At 36.0% G+C, this 23,006-nt stretch overlaps 3 protein-coding genes across 6 annotated transcripts; 2 read left to right on the forward strand and 1 right to left on the reverse strand.

The window, feature by feature from the left end:
* Window positions 1–731: 731 nt before the first annotated feature.
* On the forward strand, window positions 732–9,308 carry LOC100788955 (2-isopropylmalate synthase 2, chloroplastic). The gene is made up of 15 exons (XM_003536754.5): window positions 732–871; window positions 1,003–1,042; window positions 1,139–1,249; window positions 1,631–4,274; window positions 4,385–4,598; window positions 4,684–4,764; window positions 4,867–4,956; window positions 5,048–5,134; window positions 6,219–6,319; window positions 7,599–7,632; window positions 7,715–7,789; window positions 8,031–8,114; window positions 8,201–8,335; window positions 8,652–8,803; window positions 8,890–9,308. Exons 4-15 carry the CDS (start codon window positions 3,598–3,600, stop codon window positions 9,020–9,022), a joined length of 1,863 nt encoding a protein of 620 aa, XP_003536802.1. The 5' UTR covers window positions 732–871; window positions 1,003–1,042; window positions 1,139–1,249; window positions 1,631–3,597; the 3' UTR covers window positions 9,023–9,308.
* Window positions 9,309–11,627: 2,319 nt separating this feature from the next.
* LOC100789483 (transmembrane protein 120 homolog) lies at window positions 11,628–16,502 on the forward strand. 4 transcript variants are annotated; one of them, NM_001414679.1, is made up of 10 exons: window positions 11,628–12,187; window positions 12,276–12,354; window positions 12,423–12,517; window positions 13,630–13,734; window positions 13,846–13,925; window positions 15,155–15,245; window positions 15,336–15,443; window positions 15,642–15,728; window positions 15,992–16,060; window positions 16,159–16,501. In NM_001414679.1, the coding sequence occupies exons 1-10, from the start codon at window positions 11,969–11,971 to the stop codon at window positions 16,201–16,203; spliced, it is 978 nt and encodes a 325-aa protein (NP_001401608.1). In that variant the 5' UTR covers window positions 11,628–11,968; the 3' UTR covers window positions 16,204–16,501. The 4 variants fall into 4 exon arrangements, with proteins under 4 accessions (NP_001401608.1, NP_001241531.1, XP_040861512.1 ...); NM_001254602.3 differs by having other exon boundaries at window positions 16,200–16,501; XM_041005578.1 differs by having other exon boundaries at window positions 11,693–12,187; window positions 13,630–13,925; window positions 16,159–16,502.
* A 5,040-nt stretch (window positions 16,503–21,542) lies between these two features.
* On the reverse strand, window positions 21,543–22,844 carry LOC100499738 (proteasome subunit beta type-2). The gene is made up of 3 exons (NM_001248413.2): window positions 22,556–22,844; window positions 22,355–22,478; window positions 21,543–22,132 (listed from the first exon to the last, which is right to left on the reverse strand). Exons 1-3 carry the CDS (start codon window positions 22,711–22,713, stop codon window positions 21,800–21,802), a joined length of 615 nt encoding a protein of 204 aa, NP_001235342.1. The 5' UTR covers window positions 22,714–22,844; the 3' UTR covers window positions 21,543–21,799.
* Between the last annotated feature and the right edge of the window lie 162 nt (window positions 22,845–23,006).

Genomic DNA, 23,006 nt, shown 5'->3' on the forward strand with positions numbered 1-23,006 from the left:
TTGCAAATTCCATGTGGTAGACGGAGCTACCTCATAACTACCAAGATTTGCACGATTTAATGCTTCCCGAGCAGCACCCATATCTCTCTATTTAGTAATCATCGATGAAGACGATGTGACTGAGGATGACGAAGATGGTATAGGTGTAGATGTTGTTGAGAATGACACCAATGATGGACATGGTGAAGTGGAGCTCGTTCATGGTAGGGATATTGAGAGTGCAACAGAGATAACATGGCCGCTGTGGATGTTGAGGCTGGTGTTGTTGTAGATTTGGAAGGAAGGGTTATGTGATAATGGTTTCTGAGAGTGGTATTAAGTGACAAGAGTGTTATGGATATTTTGTTCAAAATTTAATACCATTGATAAGTGTGATAGTTTAGGAAGACAAAAAAAAAAAATATTTTAAGTCACAAAAACACGTGTAATAAGTTTTAAATATAAGAAAAATTTATGTAATTTATTTATTATAATAATATAAAAATTATAAATTATAAATTAATATTTGTATAAAACACATTATTTTTTCTCCTGAATCGATTATAAGTGTCTTTTAACTCTAGTCTAAGAAAATTTTATAATAAGAATCAAATAGAAATTATGTGATTATATAATAGATTATAAATTGATAACACAACAACAAAGTCTTACACACAGCTTAATTAAAACACATGTATTTAAGTAGGAGAGACTAGAATTCAAGCGATTAAAAATTTGCCTTAAGACAAAGAAGAAAAAGAAGAAAGAGCTCGTTATAAACTTTGACAAACGGGCAGAGCAGAATGTGGCGGGGAAATTTACTTTTCTTCTCTGTCCCGCTGTCGAAGCTGCAACCATACCCGTCATCACCACCACCACCGGCGTCGAATAGGTTTTTAGTTCACCTCTTTCTTGATATCACTTTCTCAACTTTTACTTTTCTCTTTCAACCTTCAATTCTTCCATGCATTACTCTTCTTCTTTGTTATTATTTTCATCTCTGACCCCTAAATGTCTAAACAGGTTTTTGATTCAGCCAACATGGACGCAGAAAATGATACAGGTTCTGTGAAATTCTTTTTTCCCCTTTTCAATTTTTTATTTTTTAAATTATGTCAATTGTTTATTTTCTCTGGTGATTTTTTCGTGGGTCCATCAGAGAGGAATTTGGATGGAGAGAACAGTGTTAGACGAAGGAGCAGCAAAAAAATCCATGTCTGGGAGTGGAGCACGAGAGCATAAGGACCAATTACACAAACTTCAGGAGAAGGTTGGGCTTGTTGCGTTGCTGTTTCTTAGGACTTTTTACCATTATTAAATATATGGTTTAACTTTATCTACCTTCATATGGTTCTTTGAATTAGGATTAAGGTCCATCATGCTGCTTGTTCTTATTTGAAAAGTTCTCTATAGTTTAACTGAATTAGTTTTGTAGTTTTGCATCCATTGTCTCGAGAAAGCATGCAAGTGCTGTAAGTTTTATTAGAGAAATTAGACATTGAGTGGCAGGGAAGACAAAGACAATGAAAGGTTTCAATTTAGGTTTTGATAAAGTAACTCACTGGTACAAATGTTTGCATTTGTGAAATTGGAACTAGATGGTTTTGGCTACATTCTATTGGTGATGCTATTAACAGTTTTTCCATTTCAGGACCCAGAATTTTATGAGTTCTTGAAAGAGCATGACAAGGAATTGCTTCAATTCAGTGATGATGATATAGATGTGAGTAATGTTACATTTAGACTCTTTTTATCCATCCTTTTACTGTGCCATGCATAAACTACTATGGATATGGTATGGGGTCCGTGAAATATATTGATTTGATATTTCAAATAGTTATCACGTGTAGTATGTAATGTCTTCCAATGCCATATTTGTCAAAGGAGTAAGTACCAAACATCATCGAGAGTTGGATTACTTCAACCCTTACCTATACCAAATGCCATTTGGGAATATATAAGTATGGATTTTGTGGTAGGGCTGCCCAAGTCAAAAGGGTTTGATACTATTTTGGTAGTAGAGGACAGATTGAGCAAATATGGTCATTTTCTCTTACTACTCAAACGTCCTTATTCAGCAAGGTCAGTAGCTGATGTCTTTACAAGGGAGATAGTGAGGTTACATGGAATTCCAGCCTCCATAGTGAGTGACAGGGACCCGGTTTTTATGAGTAATTTTTGGCAAGAGCTATTTAGGAGGCAAGGTACCACCTTGAGGATGAGTACAGCATATCATACTGAATCGGATGGGCGAACCCAGGTGTTGAATAGAGCTTTGGTATCTCCAAGATAAAGGTTGGGGATTGGTTGTATTTGAAGATTCGGCCACATAGACAAACTTCAATGCCTACTAGATTGCATCCTAAGTTGGCAGCCAGGTACTATGTATGGCCCTTATCAAGTGGTTAATTATTGTTGCGGGTGAATCTTATACATGTTGCTAATTAATTACTTAGAATCGATCTTAGTTTTGGGTTCATAAATTAAAAGAAAAAAAAGCCTTATTTACATGCATGTGATTTTACCATGAAAGAATTGAAGAATAACAAATTACTTGGTGGCCGGTGTTATTCAAATATACCAAAATAATATTATAATTTCTTTCAACGTGATCGTGATATATATATATATATATATATATATCCGTCTTAAGCCCTTACAGGCATGGCGTCTTTGACTTGTGCGGTCAGTAACCAGACTTCCAAGACTCGAGAACTGACTTGGGATGAGACTCCTCATTTTTCATGATTCATGACAATGCAAAAGGCACGTAACGGGACTTTCCTGTTTAACACTAGTTTTTAAAATATATTAATTCTGTAAAATATGTTTCCTAAAATATGGTTAACTAGAATAGTGAGTATTGTAACTTTTTGGTTCCATATTTATTTTTTATGGATAATATGGATAATATATATATATTTGTGACTCCGTCAAAAACTTGCCTATTATACATATTTAAAATTTACTTAATGTACATATTATAGGTTTGATTACCTGCTGGAGATATATAGTAATTCATGCTATGCATGCAGTTCAAACCTAGGCAAGGATTCCATTTATGACGTATTTTGACAGTGAACTTATAAAGCTGACATTTCATCCATTTCACTCTTTTCAATCCTCAAAAATGACTGCTTGATTAATCTAATCCCACACTCATCTAATCAATTAATTTAACTCTCAATTAGTGGTATTCATGTACCAATAATTCTGGCACTCCTATTTTTGTTTTATCAGTATATTGCTTGTCTTTTTTTTTTTATATATATTTTTGACATTTTGATTAAACCACATTTCTAATAAATGAACTAATTAATTTCATTTAAAATTCACACACACGTGATTTAAAGACAAGAAATAAAATAATTATTAATCGTGAATTATATAAAATAAAAAATGAAAACAAAAAATTGCAAATGATCCTGTCCTGATCATCTTTCCATTTTATTTGCAATTTGCAATATGCAATAAAATAAGCAAGAGTGTGTAGAAAAGCGCAGCTTGTTCCATCCACGTCACTCTCTCCATCTGAAAGCAGCGCCGCCGTTGAGTTAGTTTATATCCGAGACGCCACCACAGTGAATATTCAACTTGAATACTCTTTAGGGTTTTTCCATGGCCACCGTGATCCGCAACCCTATCCTCTTCCCTTCCACCTCTCACCACCCCAACCAAAACCACACATTCCTCACTCTCCGCTTCTCTCAAACCTTACGCTCTTCTCTCCGCTCCAAATCCCGATTCGCCGTTTCCTGCTCCCAATCGGAACCTCCTCCTCCTCATCCTTCTTCTTCTCGGCGGCGTCCTCCGTACATCCCCAACCTCATTCCGGACCCTTCCTATGTCCGCATTTTCGACACGACTCTCCGCGACGGCGAGCAGTCCCCGGGCGCCTCCATGACCTCGAAGGAGAAGCTGGACGTGGCGCGGCAGCTCGCCAAGCTGGGCGTTGACATCATCGAGGCCGGCTTCCCCGCCGCCTCCAAGGACGACTTTGAGGCCGTGAAAATGATCGCCCAAGCGGTCGGCAACGCCGTGGAAAACGACGGCTACGTCCCCGTCATCTGCGGCCTCTCCCGCTGCAACGAGAAGGACATTCGAACCGCCTGGGAGGCCGTTAAGTACGCCAAGAGGCCCAGGATTCATACCTTCATCGCCACCAGCCCCATTCACATGGAGTACAAGTTGAGAATGTCCAAAGACAAGGTCGTCGACATTGCCCGCAATATGGTCAAGTTCGCTCGCAGTTTGGGCTGCGATGACGTCGAGTTCAGTCCTGAAGATGCTGGAAGGTTACTACTACTATTTATCACTTTCACTGTGAAATTGTTTTATGAATAAAATGGTGTCACTTTGTACACTGAGTGTTGGCTGTTTTTTTTGTGTTTGTGCTGCTTACTAGGTCGGATAGGGAGTTTCTTTATGAAATTCTTGGAGAAGTTATTAAGGTCGGCGCCACCACGCTCAACATACCTGACACTGTTGGTATAACCATGCCCAGTGAATTTGGAAAGTTGATTGCTGATATTAAAGCTAATACCCCTGGAATTGAAAATGTTATTATTTCCACCCACTGCCAGAATGATCTTGGACTTTCTACTGCAAACACTATAGAGGTATGGTTAAAATTGTGTTTTACTTCTTAAATCATGTTGGCAGGGAGAGTGAATTCTGAGTTTGTGTGCTCTTGGATACTTTTAGGGTGCGCGTGCCGGTGCAAGGCAACTGGAAGTGACGATTAATGGGATTGGTGAAAGGGCTGGAAATGCCTCCCTAGAAGAGGTGAGGGACCATTTTCTGTTGCCTAGCCTAGTTCATGTAACATTTCATTGGAGCATGATTATTTGATGTTTCTGTGCTTGAAATCTTCTTTCTTTCTTTAAGGTTGTGATGGCCTTGAGATGCGGAGCACATGTCAATGGCAATCTCTACACTGGAATTAATACAAAGCACATCTTTCTGACGAGCAAGATGGTCTGATATCTGAAACTGATCTTTCTGTTATTTCTTCTCCCTTTTAAAGACCTTTAGTGGCCGTTCCATTCATCATAACCTTTTCCTATAGGTCGAAGAGTACACTGGTTTGCAGATACAGCCACACAAGGCTCTTGTGGGAGCTAATGCCTTCGCCCATGAAAGTGGCATACATCAGGTTGGTTATGTCAAAATACATATATCCTTGCATATCTATGTAATAGGACTTAGACCTTGGTACTTAACATTGTATAATGTTCAAGCTTATAATTTGCGTGCATATGCCTGAAATGAGTTTTCAATAAGCAACAGCTGCACCTTTGCCTCCAACATGTATGCCCAAATTACTGATAAGATGACATGTCTTAGCAGAAGCTACTTAGAATATTGGTCAAAAATCAAAATTAGTTGCATCATGGGACAAAAAGTGAGCCTTAGCACTAGGTTGCAGCCTTTTGACTTCGTGATGATGTTTTCTACTTGTGAAAACACTATCTATGCTCATCTGTGCAATGTTGGGTACATCTAATCCTCTCCAAATCCCACAGTGATGGGAGCCTCATGCACTGGGCTTCACCACCCCTCCCCTCCTCCTCTTTTGTTTGTGCCTTGCATTTGAATCTTATACATATTGCTAAATTACTTAGAATCTTTTGGTTTCCTAAATTAAGAAAAAATGATTTCTTCTTTGTTGTGATTATACCATCCTGATCTAAATTAGATCATTCCATGGATCCTTATCCCATAGGAGTAGCTTGAACATGATTTCTGTGTTTGATTTTGATTTTGCAACACAGAAAGATATGCTTGATAAATGTTAAGCAATCTTTTTAAGCTTCAATCAAACTTCCATTTTAAGCTTTAATCTTTTACATACAAAAATTTAATTTGTTCATTTCCTTCACATAAGATACAGCCGAGCTTCATTCTATTTGTTTTTGTGCCTAGATGCAGCACCTTTCTTTTGTTCTGTTTTAGGTCCTTGTGCATTTTACTTTTGGGAGAATTCCAAAAAGTTACTATTGATACATAACATGAAGGAAGAATGATTACTTGGTGTGGTTATTCAAACCAAAATTAACCAAAATAATATGATGACTAAAACCACTTTAGTGGTTTCTCTCCCTCTTCGTATTAAATATTTTTAACACTAGTTCCTTACTTGAAATCATACCTTTTATTTTTTTGGTGACTTAGCCTTAAGCCCTCATCAAAACTGTCCTTTGATTTCAGCCTTTTTTCTTCTTCAAAAACTGTTGTAGGATGGAATGCTAAAACACAAAGGTACATATGAAATAATATCACCCGAGGACATCGGACTTGAAAGAACCAATGAAGCAGGTATTGTACTGGGGAAGCTTAGGTATGTAATTTTCTTTTCTCTAGAACACTTATTTCTGCATGGATCTTGTACAAACTGCTAATTTCTATGTTCTTTTCAAATTCTTTAGAATTTATCATTTCCTAAGTATTATGTTTATATGCTGTCATAAAAAAATGTTTATATGCTCAATATTTGCTGTCAGCATGACATGATGAAACAAGTTGCAACGATAGTTTAGTTTATCCTATTATATAGCTGCAACTAAGTGATTCTTAAGCATGATATTGGCTATTTAATCATTTTTTGTTTATCGCTACTCTTGAAGTTGGCTTAATGTGAATATTCACTGCCAAACAAAAATGTGAACTGAATTTCATATGACTGGAGCTTTGAGAATCCCGCGTATAACGGAATCCTGGTTAACTTTGATGTTGATCTGAGTTTCAAAATATTACACCATGTTCTTCATCTTGATCAAACTCTTTATCACTTGTTGAGACTTGAGAAGGTTCCTCATACTCTGTCGAAAAAATAGTTGTATAGAGAGAACAGCCCACATGCATGAAGAGACATAGAAAGCCCTTAGTGTCTCATAATGTACTGACATTGAGAACATAATTTTATTCATACATTTGGAAAGTGTTCATTGTCATATACAACATGGCTTACAAAACGTTGATCAGAAAATTGTTGCCTTGCTGATAATATAAAATTGAGTTCTCTTGATCTTAACATGAGAAAACTTATGTCTCTAGCTTTCTGGACCTATGTAAGTCCTCATGGTACAAGCATACCAGTTATATTTGAGTGAGCGTACAAGAAGTTGTCTGACTTTGGCAGGGTGAAACTCTGCGGATAATGATGATTCTTGGCCTGCTTTATTTTGATGCTCAGAAGCATCCTACTTGTTCATCTTATCTGTTCCATGCCTGGTGGTTGACTATCAGGAATGTTTTAGTTTTGACACTTGACAGCAGTGTGGAGGATTGAGTTATATACTACAAATATGCATGAATTCCGAAGTTTATTACTAGACGACATAGTATTAGATGTCACCTGTATGTTAAGGTAATGCTACAGTAACGTCTAATCTATAAAGCATTTTAAGAGTACTTGTATTATCTGACATTTAGGGTATCTAGTATCTAATTGCAGAAACTTGTATGTAGCTTAATTAAGTAATAATTAATAGGTCATTTAGAGTATCTTTTCTGCTGATTTCAGAAGACATGGCTCTTTCCTCTGATACCTTGTGCAATCATTTGTATGCTCTTTTATCTTCTCTTTCTAATGAAAACATCTATTACTATTTTTGCAGTGGTCGCCATGCTTTGAGAAAGCGACTTGAAGAGGTATATATACGAATATTTGACTTGAAACAATAGGCTTATTGAATTTCTCTTCTGTTTTATGAGTTATTCTCTGTTTTTTCAGCTTGGTTATGAACTTAATGACGACCAAGTTCAGACTTTATTTTGGTGTTTTAAAGCAGTGGCTGAGCAAAAAAAGGTAATTAAGAACTAGTGTTACTGGTTGTACTATGTAAGTCATTAAATCTGGCTAGTGTTGGCTCAGTCAACAAGTTGGTGTTTCTTTTGACGTGTAACATTTGATATCAAACAATTAATGTTGCCAGTAATAAATGAAACCAGTGTCTCTTTTCCTGTATGGAATCAAAGTTCAGGGAGGAAATAATTGGTTCTATATCTGATGGATGCATGCTGATTAACTTGCTTTTGTTTTATATCAGAGGGTTACTGATGCTGACCTCAGAGCATTGGTATCAGATGAAGTTTTTCAAGCAGAGCCTGTCTGGAAACTTGGTGATTTGCAGGTAAATTGATATATTCTATGGAATTTGATATAATGGCTTGACAATAATAGAACAAACATAATCTAATCAATATCTATCTGGTGCAGGTGACTTGTGGAACTCTTGGCCTTTCTACAGCAACTGTCAAACTTTTGAGTAGTGATGGTAGCACACACGTTGCCTGTTCCATTGGTACAGGACCAGTGGATTCGGCTTACAAGGCTGTTGATCTGATTGTGAAGGTTTGAAGTTGCATATATTCATCTTTGCTTTTTAGGTTAGGGAATTTTAATACATTGCATCATATTGGCCATATTATTGGTTTATTATTGCCAGCTGTTCTTATTCCCTAACCCTAAACCTTTAATTCTAGTCACCATAGCCAACTATTGTTTTCAGGTGATTCAATCTAGAAATAGGACAAAAGGCAGAGCTGTCGTATGGCAGACTGTACATTTAGATGTTTCCTGATTTCCTTGTACTTTTAATTGAATAATACTGGAATTCTTATCACTATTGGTATGATGGAGGAATCTTGTACTCTTAATTTTTATGCAGGAGCAAGTAACACTTCTTGAGTACTCGATGAATGCAGTGACAGAAGGCATTGATGCAATTGCCACTACCCGGGTTGTAATTCGTGGGGAGAGTGAAACAAGTACTATTACTACCCATGCTTTAACGGGAGAAACTGTTATTCGAACATTTAGGTATGGTGAATTCTAAAATGGATTATTTTGGTGTATCTAGATCTTTCTAATTGGTCCGTGGACATGACATTTCATTCTTTTGATAGTGGGACTGGAGCGGGAATGGATGTTGTTGTTTCCAGTGTCAAGGCCTATATTGCTGCACTAAACAAGATGTCGGGTTTCAAGGAATCCTCTCAATCTGCTGAAAAAATTTCAATTTCTTCATTGAAGATTTGAGAATTGTGTGGTGCTTCTTTGGTAACAATTGTTTGTGTTAAACCACGAAGAGGAAGACAATGTTGCAGCAGCATCCTTGCCTCTCGCAGTTCTCCATATTAAGGGTTGTCCCTGTATTTTGACCGGAATATATTTGCAACCTGTAATTTATTGATTCACCCAAGTAGCCTTTGCAAAGAATGTAACTTAAGTCCGTTTTAAATATTCAGACTACAGGGATTCTTTCCCTTTTCATTTTCTTGGGTGCCCTTTATTTGAAATTATAAATTATAAATGTGCTTCATAATTGGAGTGTCCCTGTCCGTTCCAGAATAAAGACATCTTAAGGTTTCGACTTTTGGCTATAATAAGGTGCCATGGCACCATTTTGTTGGATCAATGAAATATTTGTCAAAATCCAAAAATTTGGAAGTGGATGGCTGTACATTTGTGTTGAAATCTCAAATTGGAGGCAGAAATACTGCTGTAACAATTTAATTTTAACACGGAATCAAGTAGAGCTAGCTATATAAGCTATAAAATGAGGACCGCATTTTAGAGGGTGAAACGTAGAAGTATTAAATGTTCATTAGAAAGCTAAGAGTTGATAGTGTTACAAAAAAATTGGTATACTAAATTATGAGATTATCAATACTGAATATCGATCCAATTGAAAGGGATTTGAAACTTCTAAGCAAGCGATTTTGTATTTAAATTGATTTTAAGATTCATGCGTATGGGGAAAAAATCATTGGGAAGGGTTTTGACTCTTGTAGAATTGTTAAAATTATTTCTTAATTTTAAGGGCGATAACTATTTTTTAATTGAGCTTCTCGAAAGTGAGAAAATGTATTTAAAAGATAATTTAGTTACAATTGTTTGAAAAAAAAATAACATTTAAGAATTTTAACATTATAATAATATTATTACGATTTTAATAGTTGTTGTTTTTTCAATAAATGGCAGTAACTGTATTTTATTCTATAGAGGGTCTCCTTATTTAAAAGAGTAAAGATAGTAATATGTCCGCATGGTTTTAGAAGAGTCAGGACTATGCCTGGGTGAATCATGTAAATTTTTTTTAAGTAAGCCTTGCCTAAAAACATGGTAAACAAGGGTTTAAATATGCATTATTTTACAAGGAATTAATCTATAAACTTTGTTGGATGCTTATTCTTAATGTGATGCATGCCTGAGCTGAGTATGATTTCCTTGGATAAAAGCAGTATTATATTTATATTTATATGCATTGAAAAACTAGTCCATGTCCATCATTGAGTGCATTAAGTGGTGATTTAATCATTCCCAACTGCCAAATTCCCTCATCATTTCTTCATAATAGCAGTCTTTAGTATGCACTATTCTAGATGTTGGTGTGCTTCCTACCAGCACCAAACCTGTCCTGAAAGAACTTTTCAACAGGCATAGCATAATTCTCTTTAAACGTTGTACTGTATTTGATTGCCCGGAGGTTGGCACTTGGCAGTAGTTGGATGAATGATGATACAATATACACCCAAATTTAGTGAGACATACTCAAGGACATTTATCCCACACTTGAGAAACCAACACAAATATGTAATGCGGAAAATATAGGAAAATAATAGTTTGCCTCGTTTTTTAACGACATGGTGCATCGACCCACGTTGCCCACGAGTTATTCTTCCCTTTTATTTTAGTTGCCCACGACATGGTATGCATCAAACGTTATTTTCTAGTAAATAATCAAAGACTAAAAAAATTATTAATAAGTTAAAGAGAGCTTATTTCGAAAAGATATGCTAGGAAGTTTATTGAAATAAGCTGAAAAAAAATGGTGAGAGTCATAAACTAACTTAATAAGTTCAAATAAGCTTTTCTAAGCACTCCTTAATTCTTTTCAAAATGTGGAGATCATTGAAATAAACTTTATCTTTTCACATATCTTAGATTTAAGTCTTGATGGACCTGTTTAAACAACTTAAGTCACTAAACTATCTACCAATAGTATTAAAAAAACGTATGAAAAAAAGAAACAAAAAAAAAACAATTTGTGTAATGGGATAAATTTTACAGCACAACTCAAATCTAGACTTAACAATGTTTATTTGAACCTGACTTTTTGAAAGCAACCAGACCATGACTTACAATTTAAGAAATAAAATTTGTACAAGTGTCACAAGAAAAATTCAATTTTAGCATATTGTTGTTGTGCAATGGTAATGGAGATCAAATTTAAGTTGTTATGTATTTACCCCGGGCCGATCCTATTGAGTTATTTCTTTTTACTTTCTACTTATGAATATTTTTTTTTATAGAAAACAGTAAGTATTAAAGTTTATCTATGTAATTGGTCCCTTAACATAAAAACAGAAAAAATATAATTTAAAGTTACAAAAGAGTATAATTTACTCTTGAATTAATTATCTTATAATTATACAAGCATATAGATCTATCCCAATTGATAATTTTTCACAGATTAGAATTTTTTTTTATAAAAAAGTAAGCTAGTAAAGATGATTCATGTAATTATTGAAAGAGAAAAAAAAATAATTTTATCATAACAAAAATACTCTTAAATGAATTATAATTATATTATTTATTGTATTTACATCCCAAGACAAAACGAAATCACTTGAAAGCGGCACGCGCGTCTTGCTCCATTGGCAAGTGTTAAAGTTAATGCTTGCATGTCAAAGGGCGAATTATTGTAGCGTAAATGCAATCTTATCAATAAAAAAAAAAGAATACGATTAAAGAAAATTTGAGTTTGATCTCTACTGGTATTTTGCAGTGACAGGGGTTTTTGTTTTTACAATGGGGATGCAATGTTCTTTGTTTATTTAAGAAGAAAAAAACAAAAGAAACAAGAGAGTGTGACGAGAATGGTTTAATTTAATGAATGGGTCCACTTTAGTCTTAATGATTTGTTAAGAAATAAAAAGGGGGAAACGTAAGTAAGAGTTGTTGCGTGTGTGAGTATCGGCAATGGAAGAATGTTCATCCATTGAGGAATCGGTGGCGAGCGTGATCGAAGAAGCCAAGGAGGTTCAAGACGCCGTTTCCTCTCACATCTCAAAGGCTTCCAGCGATGAAGAACCTCTCCGCCAACGTGTCCGTGCCGTCGATTCCAGAATCCATTCGCTACGTTCCTCTCTCGATTCTCTTGTCTCCACCAAACAAATCCCTCCCTCCTTAGCCGTTAAGGTAGGTTAATGATTAGCCTCTCTTTAATTCTTCAATTTCAATTACTCCTTTACTGAATCCACCGATCTCATGTTTGGTTTGGTTGCAGTTAGATGAAGATTTGCAGAGAGCGAGATGCATCATCGTTGACGGTGACGCCTCTTCGCTCCTCCCTGGCCATGCACAAGGTTACTTTTCTTCACATCTCATAATCTCCTTGCTTTTCAATTACATGATATCGATTCAATCGCTTTAGGTAGCTTTTTGAGGATGTTTCTTGGTCCTATCAATGTTCGTGCCTCCAGGAAGGATGTTCAACTCAAGGTCAAAGAGGAATACAACAGTTACAGGGTATATATTTATAGATTTCTCAACATTCTCGTTAATTCAACCTAATTCTTGCCATTTCTCTTCTTGCTTCACACAATTCCATGTTTGTTGCAAAAGTTGTTTGCACTTTTAGACCACTCTTTTACTTGTTTTATGCTTTTGTTAATTATTTTATTTTCATTTTGATGAAATAGTGATGGGTATATCTTTCCTATCGTTTTCATCTTGAGTGCTGCCTTTTCCCACCTCTGGTTCCTTGTTTTGCCATCACAACACGCAGCTCCTTGATTTTGGAAGACTACCACTTGTCTTATGCTTCTGAGAAATTGAATGTTTGATTGTTTTCCTATTTTCGTTTACAATTCTTTCATGTTTATACTTGCAGACTTTGTGCTTATTAAAATGCCTATTATAAAAAAAGAAAAGGTGTTGCATGAACATAACGTGGTTGACATGAAAGCGAGTAATCCCACACGGTAGTTGTTAATCCTAGACAGCCTTCCCCAAAACTACTATAGCAGCATAGCAAATAGGTTGATGCCTTGATGGGTGCCGCACAAAAGATTATGTATTCAGGATAAATAATTTGTACCACTATCATATAAATTCTCAAAAACAAAACATTACCCAAAACTAAAGAAGTATTCATCTTTAATTATCAAAATTCGCATTTATGTAGTCCAGACAAAATTACCATAAATAACAACAAAAGTTCAGGAACACAAGGTTACAGCATCAAATTCTTAATAAGTTTAACTCTAAGGTGGCGGCTGTGAAGCAAGCTATAAATACAAGGAGGAAAGTAAAAAAAAAACATAACAGAGGAAATCTTGATGAGAAACACTCAAACCCTACAAAAACCTTGAGAACAGAGGTTGGATGAGCTAGTGATTTGCTCGAAAATGGTGAAGCTCAAATCAGCAGGAAAAGCACAACCTTAATCAGGGTAGGGGTAGGGAGTGAAATTCACAAAATCAACAGTAAATGTTGCATCACCACAATAGCTCAAACATGACTTGATGCTCTGCACATTGAAATGTCGCCATTTACTACCATGCTCTGCACACGTGCACATGCTGCCATGCAGAAAAAGTTTGTGAAACATTTACAGAGATGTCCCTTCTTTTGTTCAGGATAGAACTGCCCTGCTATTCCTGCTTTTTCCAGCAACTCTGCTTATTCTAAGATCGTGGATTTGGTCAGGATGCTTGCCAACTTTTCCTGTTCAGATGTACCAGGTATTTTCTTTTAAACCCCTCTCGTTTTATGTGATGTTAGTATTTATTTGCTTGCATGGTAAAATATTTGTCAGCAATCTATCATTGAGTATTATCATTTGTCATCATCAGGCGTGGCTGCTATTCCTTTACACCGGTTTGGCATTGCGAGAGAACATATTGAGAGTCAATGGAAGTGATATTCGTCCCTGGTATAGTCATTAAACTTGATGTTTGAATGGATCATAGTTAATGGGTATTGGGTTCCTGGTTCTATGCTTGTTGCTTGTTCTTTAATGACGTGAGTGAAACTTGTATGACTTTTTATTGATCATTCAAACCTTCATACTCTACAACTTGACTGTGCTATGTAGGATAGTAGGAAGCATTATTTAATTAGTTGGGTTGTGTGTGTAATGCATAAGCCTATGATAGGCGGAGGATTAGGCTTTAGGAATAGTGTTCATAAATATTGGCCTAGTGGCAAGGTAGTTGATCAAGAGCAAATATGGTTTCATTAGCATGGCTGTGGATGTTAAATTTTGGGTTTCTGCTATTAAATTGAGTTCTTGGAAATTTGTTTCTCTGCCCTCTTTCTTTTCTTTACTTTCTTTGGAAGGTACTATGGTTCCATTTCATTTCTGAGAGAATTTTGGTTGGGAGTTCTTTTTTTGGGTCTTTTCCCATATTTTCATCATGTGCTTACCTTGCAAGATGGACATGCTTTTTATGGCCCGAACCAACTATTCCCAAAGCTTAAGCTATTAGATGAAGATACATGAATAGTTTTATATTAGTATACTATAAAAGCTTTCATATGAATAGGAATATATATTTTTTGCATTGTCAGGTAGCTTGGCAGTAGTAGAGTTAATGGTTTGGACTATTTGTAGTGTTGGATATGTCATATGTCCACCTAACTTAAAGGTCATTCATTTTTCTCAAGCTGCATTTTGAGATTTTGTTGGTGAGCAGAATATGGTGTTTCAGAACTGTGTTGATTTGGTTGATGTTTGGTTCTGTTGAATGCCGTCAAATGCCTGATTTGCTGTGGTTTATTCTCTCATATTTTGTAGGACAGGCTTTTCTCAGCTTAATTATAGGCTTCAGCTCATGGTTATTTTTTTTTTCAAAGCAATTAGTTAACTCTTTAAAGCTTGTAATTTTTTCCTTGGCACTTTCTGTAAAGAGGATATTTTCCGTTTCTTGGTAATTTCCTTTCTCATCTAAAAAGGGAATCATAACCGATGCCAATCTGTCTAATTTCTCATCTCTTCTCATCTAAAAAGACGAAGTATAATTGATGCCCCTTTGTCCTGTATTCTATTAAATTCCAAGAAGGGGAGGACAGAAATTTTATTCGGTTTGCGTGTTAATATTGTCATCCTTACATTGCATATTGGGAAATCTTTTGGCAAATAAACTTATTATATGGTTACAGGTGGATATATCATCACTATTGTGCTATGGTGATGGCCCTCGTGAGTCTCACTTGGGAGATTAAAGGACAACCAGACTGTGCAAAAAAGCAGGTTAGTTTCCTAGCCCTGCGCATACAGTTTTTTCTTCCTTTTTGTTTAATTATTTTGTGTAACTATTGTTTGTCTCAATAATGCATGCAGAGAGGTGTACAACTTTTTCTACAGTGGGCTATGATGCAAGGAGTTGCAATGCTTTTGCAAAATAGATATCAACGCCAAAGACTTTATACTCGTATTGCATTGGGAAAGGTTACACTAATAAATAGTTTACTTTTACTTTCTTTTTCCTTTTCTATTTTAGTTATATTTTACCCACCCTCACAAACATTCTATCATCCTTTTCAATCATGATTAAACTTTTCTTTTTCCTTATAACATTTATAGTTAAATCTTTCAGAGCTGGACTGAAAATATATAATATTTGATCCATGTTTTTCTGTATTTTAGGCTAAGAGGATGGATGTTGTGTGGGGGGAAACAGCTGGTGTGGATGGCCAACTGTGGCTGTTGTGTCCTATACTTTTCACATTGCAGGTAACATGGCTGTTATATGTCACTTAAGTTATATGTGTGACTATGAGCCGGTCTTTTATTCTCATGTGATATTCATGTTCCTATAATGTTCGTGATTTATGTTGTGTTGTGTGAGTGACAGATGATTAGTTGAGAAGCAAGTCTTGTGTTAATTTGCTTTAAAACTGAAATTGGGTTTTATTCACATTCTGGAAATCATTGACCTGACATAGCACAGATGTTTGGCATTCTTCAATTATATTTGTACTCCTTTCTTGGTTCAGGGATTTGAGGCATATGTTGGGCTGTTGTTGCTCAGGACTGCAGTTGTTGGGGTTGTTTCTGAGTGGCAGGTACTAGTTTGTTTATCCTTGCTACTTTACTTCACTTTGTACACCAATTGATTGATTGGAACAGAAGAAAATAAATCCAGTAATATTTTGTTGCATAGATTAGCCTTAGCCTTTATAATGATAGAAGCTCTTCGGGCAGGTAATATTTTGCGGTGTTCTGTTGGTCTTAATGGCTGTTGGGAACTTTGCAAATACAGTACAGACTCTGATGGCAAAATCAAGATTTAAGGCAAAGATGAGAAGAAGCAAGAGCAAGCAAAGGCTGAATTAGCAAGTTGTCACTTTTTTTAGCTTTTAATAGGATCAGGATTTTTTGCACTCATTTCAGTTTTGACCTCAGTGCAAGCTGGTGATAAGTTTGGCTTGTTGTAGCATCAATCATTTACGAGTCTAAGCATAAACATAAATTTGGTTAAAATGATACTACGATTTTTGTTAGCCACTTTTTTGGGTTAGCATGCTTGTTCCAAATGTCTCATGTTCCAAGTAACTTAAGTGCTTCGTTAACTCGATAGGTCCAGGGAAATTATCGGTAGTAGCCCAAAATTTAAACTAGAGATGGAAATCTACATCTTTCTGTTATTTTTTGGTCTGATCGGGATCAATTTTTTATTTTAAAACTGGATGAGAACATGTCTCAAAAATTATAATTTTTTTTTGTCCAATATAAATTTATTTTTAAAACTTTAATTAAATAAAATGGTGAAATCATGAACTGCATTCCTTCCAGAACATAAATAATTATTAGACAACCAAACATGCAACATACGAAGCAAGCGTGATTTCTAAAGGTTGTATACCATCAAAGTCCAATTAAGGTCATTCAATAATTGATTCTAGAACAATCGTACTGATAAGTGATAATTGGCTCTTGGGCGGATCTAATATCGATTATAATCCTTCCTCAGTTATATTTTCCAAGTCAATGTAGTACCTTATAATTAACAAGCTTGATTAGAGTTCTGTCAAGGTTAAACTACTTAGTTTCACGCTTTAGTGTTTTGGAAATCAGTTAGAAACTCCGTTTCATGCTTTCCAAAGCATTTTTTCACTTTTCTAGGCAGCAAAACGTGATTGACAAAAATTGTCACTTCGAACACCACCGATGGTAATGTTGCGTTTATTTGTTTAAACTTATTAAAAAAGTTTTTTCTAAATAAAATAAGCAGTTGTGTTTTTTAATGTTTGCTTAAAGTACTTTTGCTTTTTAAAAAAAATGTTTTTTCAAGAAGCAAATTTTTATCTGCTTGAAAAACACTTTTTTCACAAATGTTTTTTTTTTCAAGTTTAAATAAACAAGCCCAATAATTCTTGAAGTATAGACATAAGCTAGGATTGAAGCCTTTACAAGTCCTTAATTTTTATTTATTTTTTATAGATTTTGTTCATTGTTCTAAAAATATATATTAATTTTGACTTTTTTGTTATAATATCTGTAATGTTATGTTGCATCTATCACTCTTTGATAATGTGTACTATTATGTGTAATTCCCTTTATTCAAATATGGTAAATTAGACGTCTTTTATTCAAATAAATAGATAGAGAATAACAGCTAAGTTCGTGTCCTTTCAAAACGATGGGATATGTATTAGAGTAAACAAGCGAGAGAATCCATATTTTCAAACAGGCCGAATTCGATAAAGGATGCATGGTTGGATCTCTGTCTTGGATGAATTAATTATAAGGGTTTTAGTGTAGTAAATTATATATTAAAGTTAGCTATCAGAAACATGGTATCACTGAAAAAGCAACTTCCCCTCCCATTTTCTGACTTCTGTTTGTTTCTTAACTTCTGCTCCAATATTTGAGCTTCTGTTAGCTTCTTTTCTCCCCATGGCTCGCTTATCAGTCATTGACAATACTTATAGTCCCTGTTTCTTGCATCTAACTTACAATCCCAATTTAATTCTGGTTTCTCAACCTTTTAACCAGTGACAATTATAGTTCATGAAGTCATTAAAGGAAGCTTGCCTTGAATGCAAGAAAAAAATTCAGCTTTCTAGATCATTCCATTGCAAAACCCAATGGCACAAACAAATCCTTGAATGCAAGAACAAATTCAGCTCTCAAGATCAGTATCAACAACTCATTACTTTGTTGATGGCTCAAATGGTACAACTTACAAGCCATAAACTCTACTCCTGATGCTGATCATTCATCTGTTGGTATTTTTTTTCCCACCTTTTCTTCATTTTGTTTATGGCCATTCTTCTATATCCATTTTATATAATTCAACAACCCATACAGCTCCAAAACCAAAACAGCACAACACATCAATTGACTAGTCTAAAGACCCAACATAGACAACCTGATCAACCTTTTAGAATATCCACCAGACCCATAAAACCCCCAACTTACCTCCAGAATTCAGTGCAAATAATGCCTTAATTACCCTATAACTAACCATATTTCCTTTGATAATGTCACTCACATATAAGTCATTTGTGATGCAAGTCTCCAACATCTATGAACCTGTTTTCTATCACTAAACTGTTAAGTTTCCTGAATGGCAGGTACCAATGAAAGAAGAGTTATCAGCCATGGAGACAAAATAATACATGATATGTTGTTCCTTTACCTTAAGGCAAATACTCAATTGGTTGCAGATGGATCTATAAAGTAAACACCAAGGCAGATGGATCTATAAAATAAACACCAAGGCAGATTGCAGTGTAGAAAGGTTAAAAGCTAGATTAGTAGCTAAGGGGGTTCACTCAACAAGTTGGCATAAATTCAGACACCTTTTCACCAGCTGTAAAATTAACCATAGTAAGGGTTCTCTCGTCTTTGGCAGCAATAAAAGGCTAGCAATTAGTTCAACAAACATTAACCATGCTTTTTCTTGGTGATCTTTCTGAGAAAGTCGACATGGATCTTCCTCTCAAGTACAAGGTCTACATGGATCTTCCTCTCAAGCACTAGGTTGAGGTGGACAATATTGTTTGTAAGTTACACAAGTCCATCTATGAATTGAGTCTAAACAATGGTTTACCAAGTTTTCAACTGGTCTCCTTGGCCAAGACTTCACTCAATCTAAATCTACTTATTCCTTTTTCACATTAGGGTCAGGTCCCAATTATGCAGCTCTATTGATCTGTGGATGATATTATAATAGTTACCCTAAATCCTATTGCAATCAAGCAAGTGCAACATCTCTACAAACCCCTCAAAATCCTTGGCAACTTGAAGCACTTTCTCAACATTGAAGCACTTTCTCTAGCTTGGTGGAGCATTTGCTCTCATTTCATTTGTGCCTTACCCTCCTTGCATTTACTTTCCTAATTTACTGTTTCCACTGATAGCTAACACTATCAATTACCTTACTCCAAGCAAAGAATATACTTGTCCTAAAGGAAATATCAAATATGTTGAGTGAGGATCGATGGACTGGAGGAGGGGAAGCACTAATGACAAAATATCCCAGGTTGTACCAAATATCCTGTCAACAACAAAAAGTCATTCAGCAAATGGGGAGCCAAACCATCAACAAATAACAGACTGCTGGATATGAAAACCAGAACCCAGTGGCCATTACTTTACAAGGAGTGCTTATCACCTGCTGCAAGAAGAAACAGCAGAGGAGACTTTGGATGAGGCATTGGTGGACCTATGGAAGCTAAAAATCCCAGCAAAAGCATCAATCTTTGCATGGCGACTCATCAGAGACAAACTACCAACCAAAGCTAATCTGAGAAGGAGACAAATATAGATGAATGACACAATGTGTCCTTTCTGCAGAAGTAAGAAGGAGGAAGCTTCTCACTTGTTTTTTGATTGCCCAAAAACACAACCCTTATGGTGGGAATCCCTATCCTGGACTAAAACCATGGGAGCTTTTTCTGCAAACCCAAGGCAACACTTCATGCAGCAACTAATTGGCATAAATGGAGGGAAGCAGTACTCTAGATGGAAGTGCTGGTGGGTGGCCCTTACCTGGTCTATTTGGCAGCACAGAAATCGGACTGTTTTCCTAAATGAGCCATTCAATGGAAGCAAGCTGTTGGAGGATGCAGTGTTCTTAGTATGGCCATGGCTTAGAGAGTTGGAGAAAGATTTTGTAGAGCCCTATAATTACTGGTCTAGTAATCTACCAGTAGCCTTTTGTATCTAGGACAACAACGAAGGATTTTACACTAATAATAAATTAGGTCTGCAACTTGGATCCTAACACAATTGGATCCAGTAGCCTACCAAGAATTAACACTGTATCTTTAGTACCCCTGGTACTTTCATCTATTTATAATATATTATATTTTTGCTGATAAAAAAAAAAAATATGTATCATCAATGTTACGGAGATATGAGGATACTGGTTTCATTAATTGCAAACCAGCAATTCTGCCAATGGATCCTAATCTCAAGGTAAGTTCCCATGAAGGTGATCTATTACCAAATCCTTCACAAAATCATAGACTGATTAGAAGGTTGTTATATGTTGTCGTTTCTTGGCTAAACACTTGTTTTACTGTCAACATTATGGTTAATCCTAAAGTTCCTCATGTGTGAATGCAGTGCATCATTTACTCTCAAAGGAGAACCCTGACCAAGGTCAGCTATTTTCCTCTTCATCCGCTCTGGCATCTTAAAGCTTATGCAGATGCTGATAGGAGAAATCGTCCAGATACCCACAGATTAACTACAGATTCATGCATTTTTTTTTTGGGAATTCACTCATTACCTGGAAATCTAAGAAGCAACACAGTTACTAGATCCTCAGACAGGTAGAGTACCGAGTCCTTGCCTCCGCTACTAGTGAATTCATTTGGTTAATAACCTTACTTAAAGACTCTGAAGGTAATGTAGGCAATACACTGGTTTTCTGTGACAACCAGGCAATGAGTGAACTCCCAAAAAGGTAGATGCTGGCCCCATTTTATGTTCAATCTGTGTATCAATTAGCATATTTACTAATCAAACCTCTCTCAGCTCTTCAAAGCATTCATATCCACAATGAGAGACAATGATATTTACTCCCCGTCTTGAAAGGGAGTTTTAGTGTCAGTTAGTTATCAGTTAAAAGTTATCAGATAGCTGAACTGCTGTAGAGAGTCAAATTCTTCTAGCAGTACTTCATGTGCTATATATACACTGTTTTTCTGATCGATACAGGAATGGGCTTGTACAGTATTCACAAATTTATCAAATAATGATTGATAAAATTTGCCTCAAATAAATTCACTATGGTTGAGTTGGAGCATTGTTGGGTGTGACGCCCTTGCTTACTTTTAATTTACTTCGAAAATAAAGTGGGATTTTTTTACACATGCAAAATACATTTAATTAACATTATTTTGATGGATCATGTTATTAATATATACACAGACAATACCATTACCACTGACTTAGCTAGTAAATTTTTTCTCAAATGATTTCCCAACATGACCGTATCCTGATGCTTTTTTTTTGGTGGTAAAGTGGGGCAAAAAAGCCCAAAAACTGGAATCCCCGGGTGAATATAACACTTGAAAGATCACCCCATAACAGCAAAGAAACACAAGAGAGGACCCAGAATCCGGATTCATTAAAATCAAGCCTACTCCACACAATGTCATAAATTCATTTCTGGATTGAACTAGCCATCATGCATATTAATTCAAATGATAAACTGTCTTACTTTAGAGCATCTATAGACCATAATTTTCAGAGACATTACAAGACCAGTAAAAAAAACTATAGCAAGACAAAAGCATGGGCAAATAGAAAGAAAGAAGTCCAACGAAAATTAGGGAAAGAGTTACTCAAGCTGAAGGAACAGGAGTATCCTTGACTGACTCACGCCATGCGTACTCTCTTGCACCATCCTTGTCCACGATTTTAATAACAAAGTTGGGCGGCGCAACAACAAGCCTGGATCTGATTTCCATAATGCACTTATCAACGAGATCAATTGCTTCTTCAACTGACATTCCACTATGGTAGTGTCTGTCCATCATTGAGAGTGAAAAATAGGAGCCATAACCAAAAGCCCCCTTTTCAAGCTTGTGAAGCGTTGCAATGTAGTCAATATAGTACAGTTCAGGGCCTGTCTCTTTGTCATAGCCAGCAAGAAGGATGTTCACAGAGTATGGGTTCTATAGAAAAAAGAAAATTAATGGTTGAGGCTTCAAATGAATCATTAACCAACTATTGTATGGTCTAAGGCACTGTTTGGATAATATGAATTGATCTCATAAAGCTAAATAGGAGAAGTAAGATGAATAAGAGCATAAATTGATTTTAGCTTCTTAATTTGTTTTCCTATAAGTGAGAGCCAAAGGACATGATATATGAGAGTTAGGGTTTAGAAGAGATACCTTGCGGAGAGCAGTGGCAAGTTCGCCACGTGTGAAATTGGCGGCGGCGGCGGTGGTGAGAGGGATGCCGTTACGGAACTGATACAAGGCGACGTTTTTCTGAATGTACTCAGTGAATTGAACCCTAAAAGAGAAAGGAAGGGGATAAGAGGATTGGAAGAGAGTGGGAGAGAAGAAACCCTAAGCCTAGATAGTAGATACCTGTCTCCGGGCTCGCCGCTAGCGGCGATGAGTTTGTGGGAATCGAGAAGCATGATCTTGTCCTCGTTGGACTTGTGGACGAGGATGCTGTGCACCGCCGATGAATCAGCCACCACGATCGCGAATCCATTACCCACCAATCCGAATACGCACTCCATCACTCTCTATTCTTCTTCTCTATACCAAAGGTAAGGGTTATGCTAAGCCCAAGCGCCAGAGAAGCTTTATATGCGGAACCAAAACTGTCTATCAATTTTTATTTACCAGAAATATTTTATATATCTGCTTTGTCCCTTCAGCAAGTTACTACTACTACCTCGCCTCCTAAAACAAAATTATACAGTAATATTTATTTTTTTATCGATTGTTGATTTATGTTAAAATGTTAGTGGAATATTCGAATCTATAAATTATTTCTCTCTTTTTCCCTCAAGTATAAGTATATGATAAA

The sequence above is a fragment of the Glycine max genome, chromosome 10 (assembly GCF_000004515.6).
Source record: "Glycine max cultivar Williams 82 chromosome 10, Glycine_max_v4.0, whole genome shotgun sequence".
In the NCBI taxonomy this organism is placed as follows: domain Eukaryota; kingdom Viridiplantae; phylum Streptophyta; class Magnoliopsida; order Fabales; family Fabaceae; genus Glycine; species Glycine max.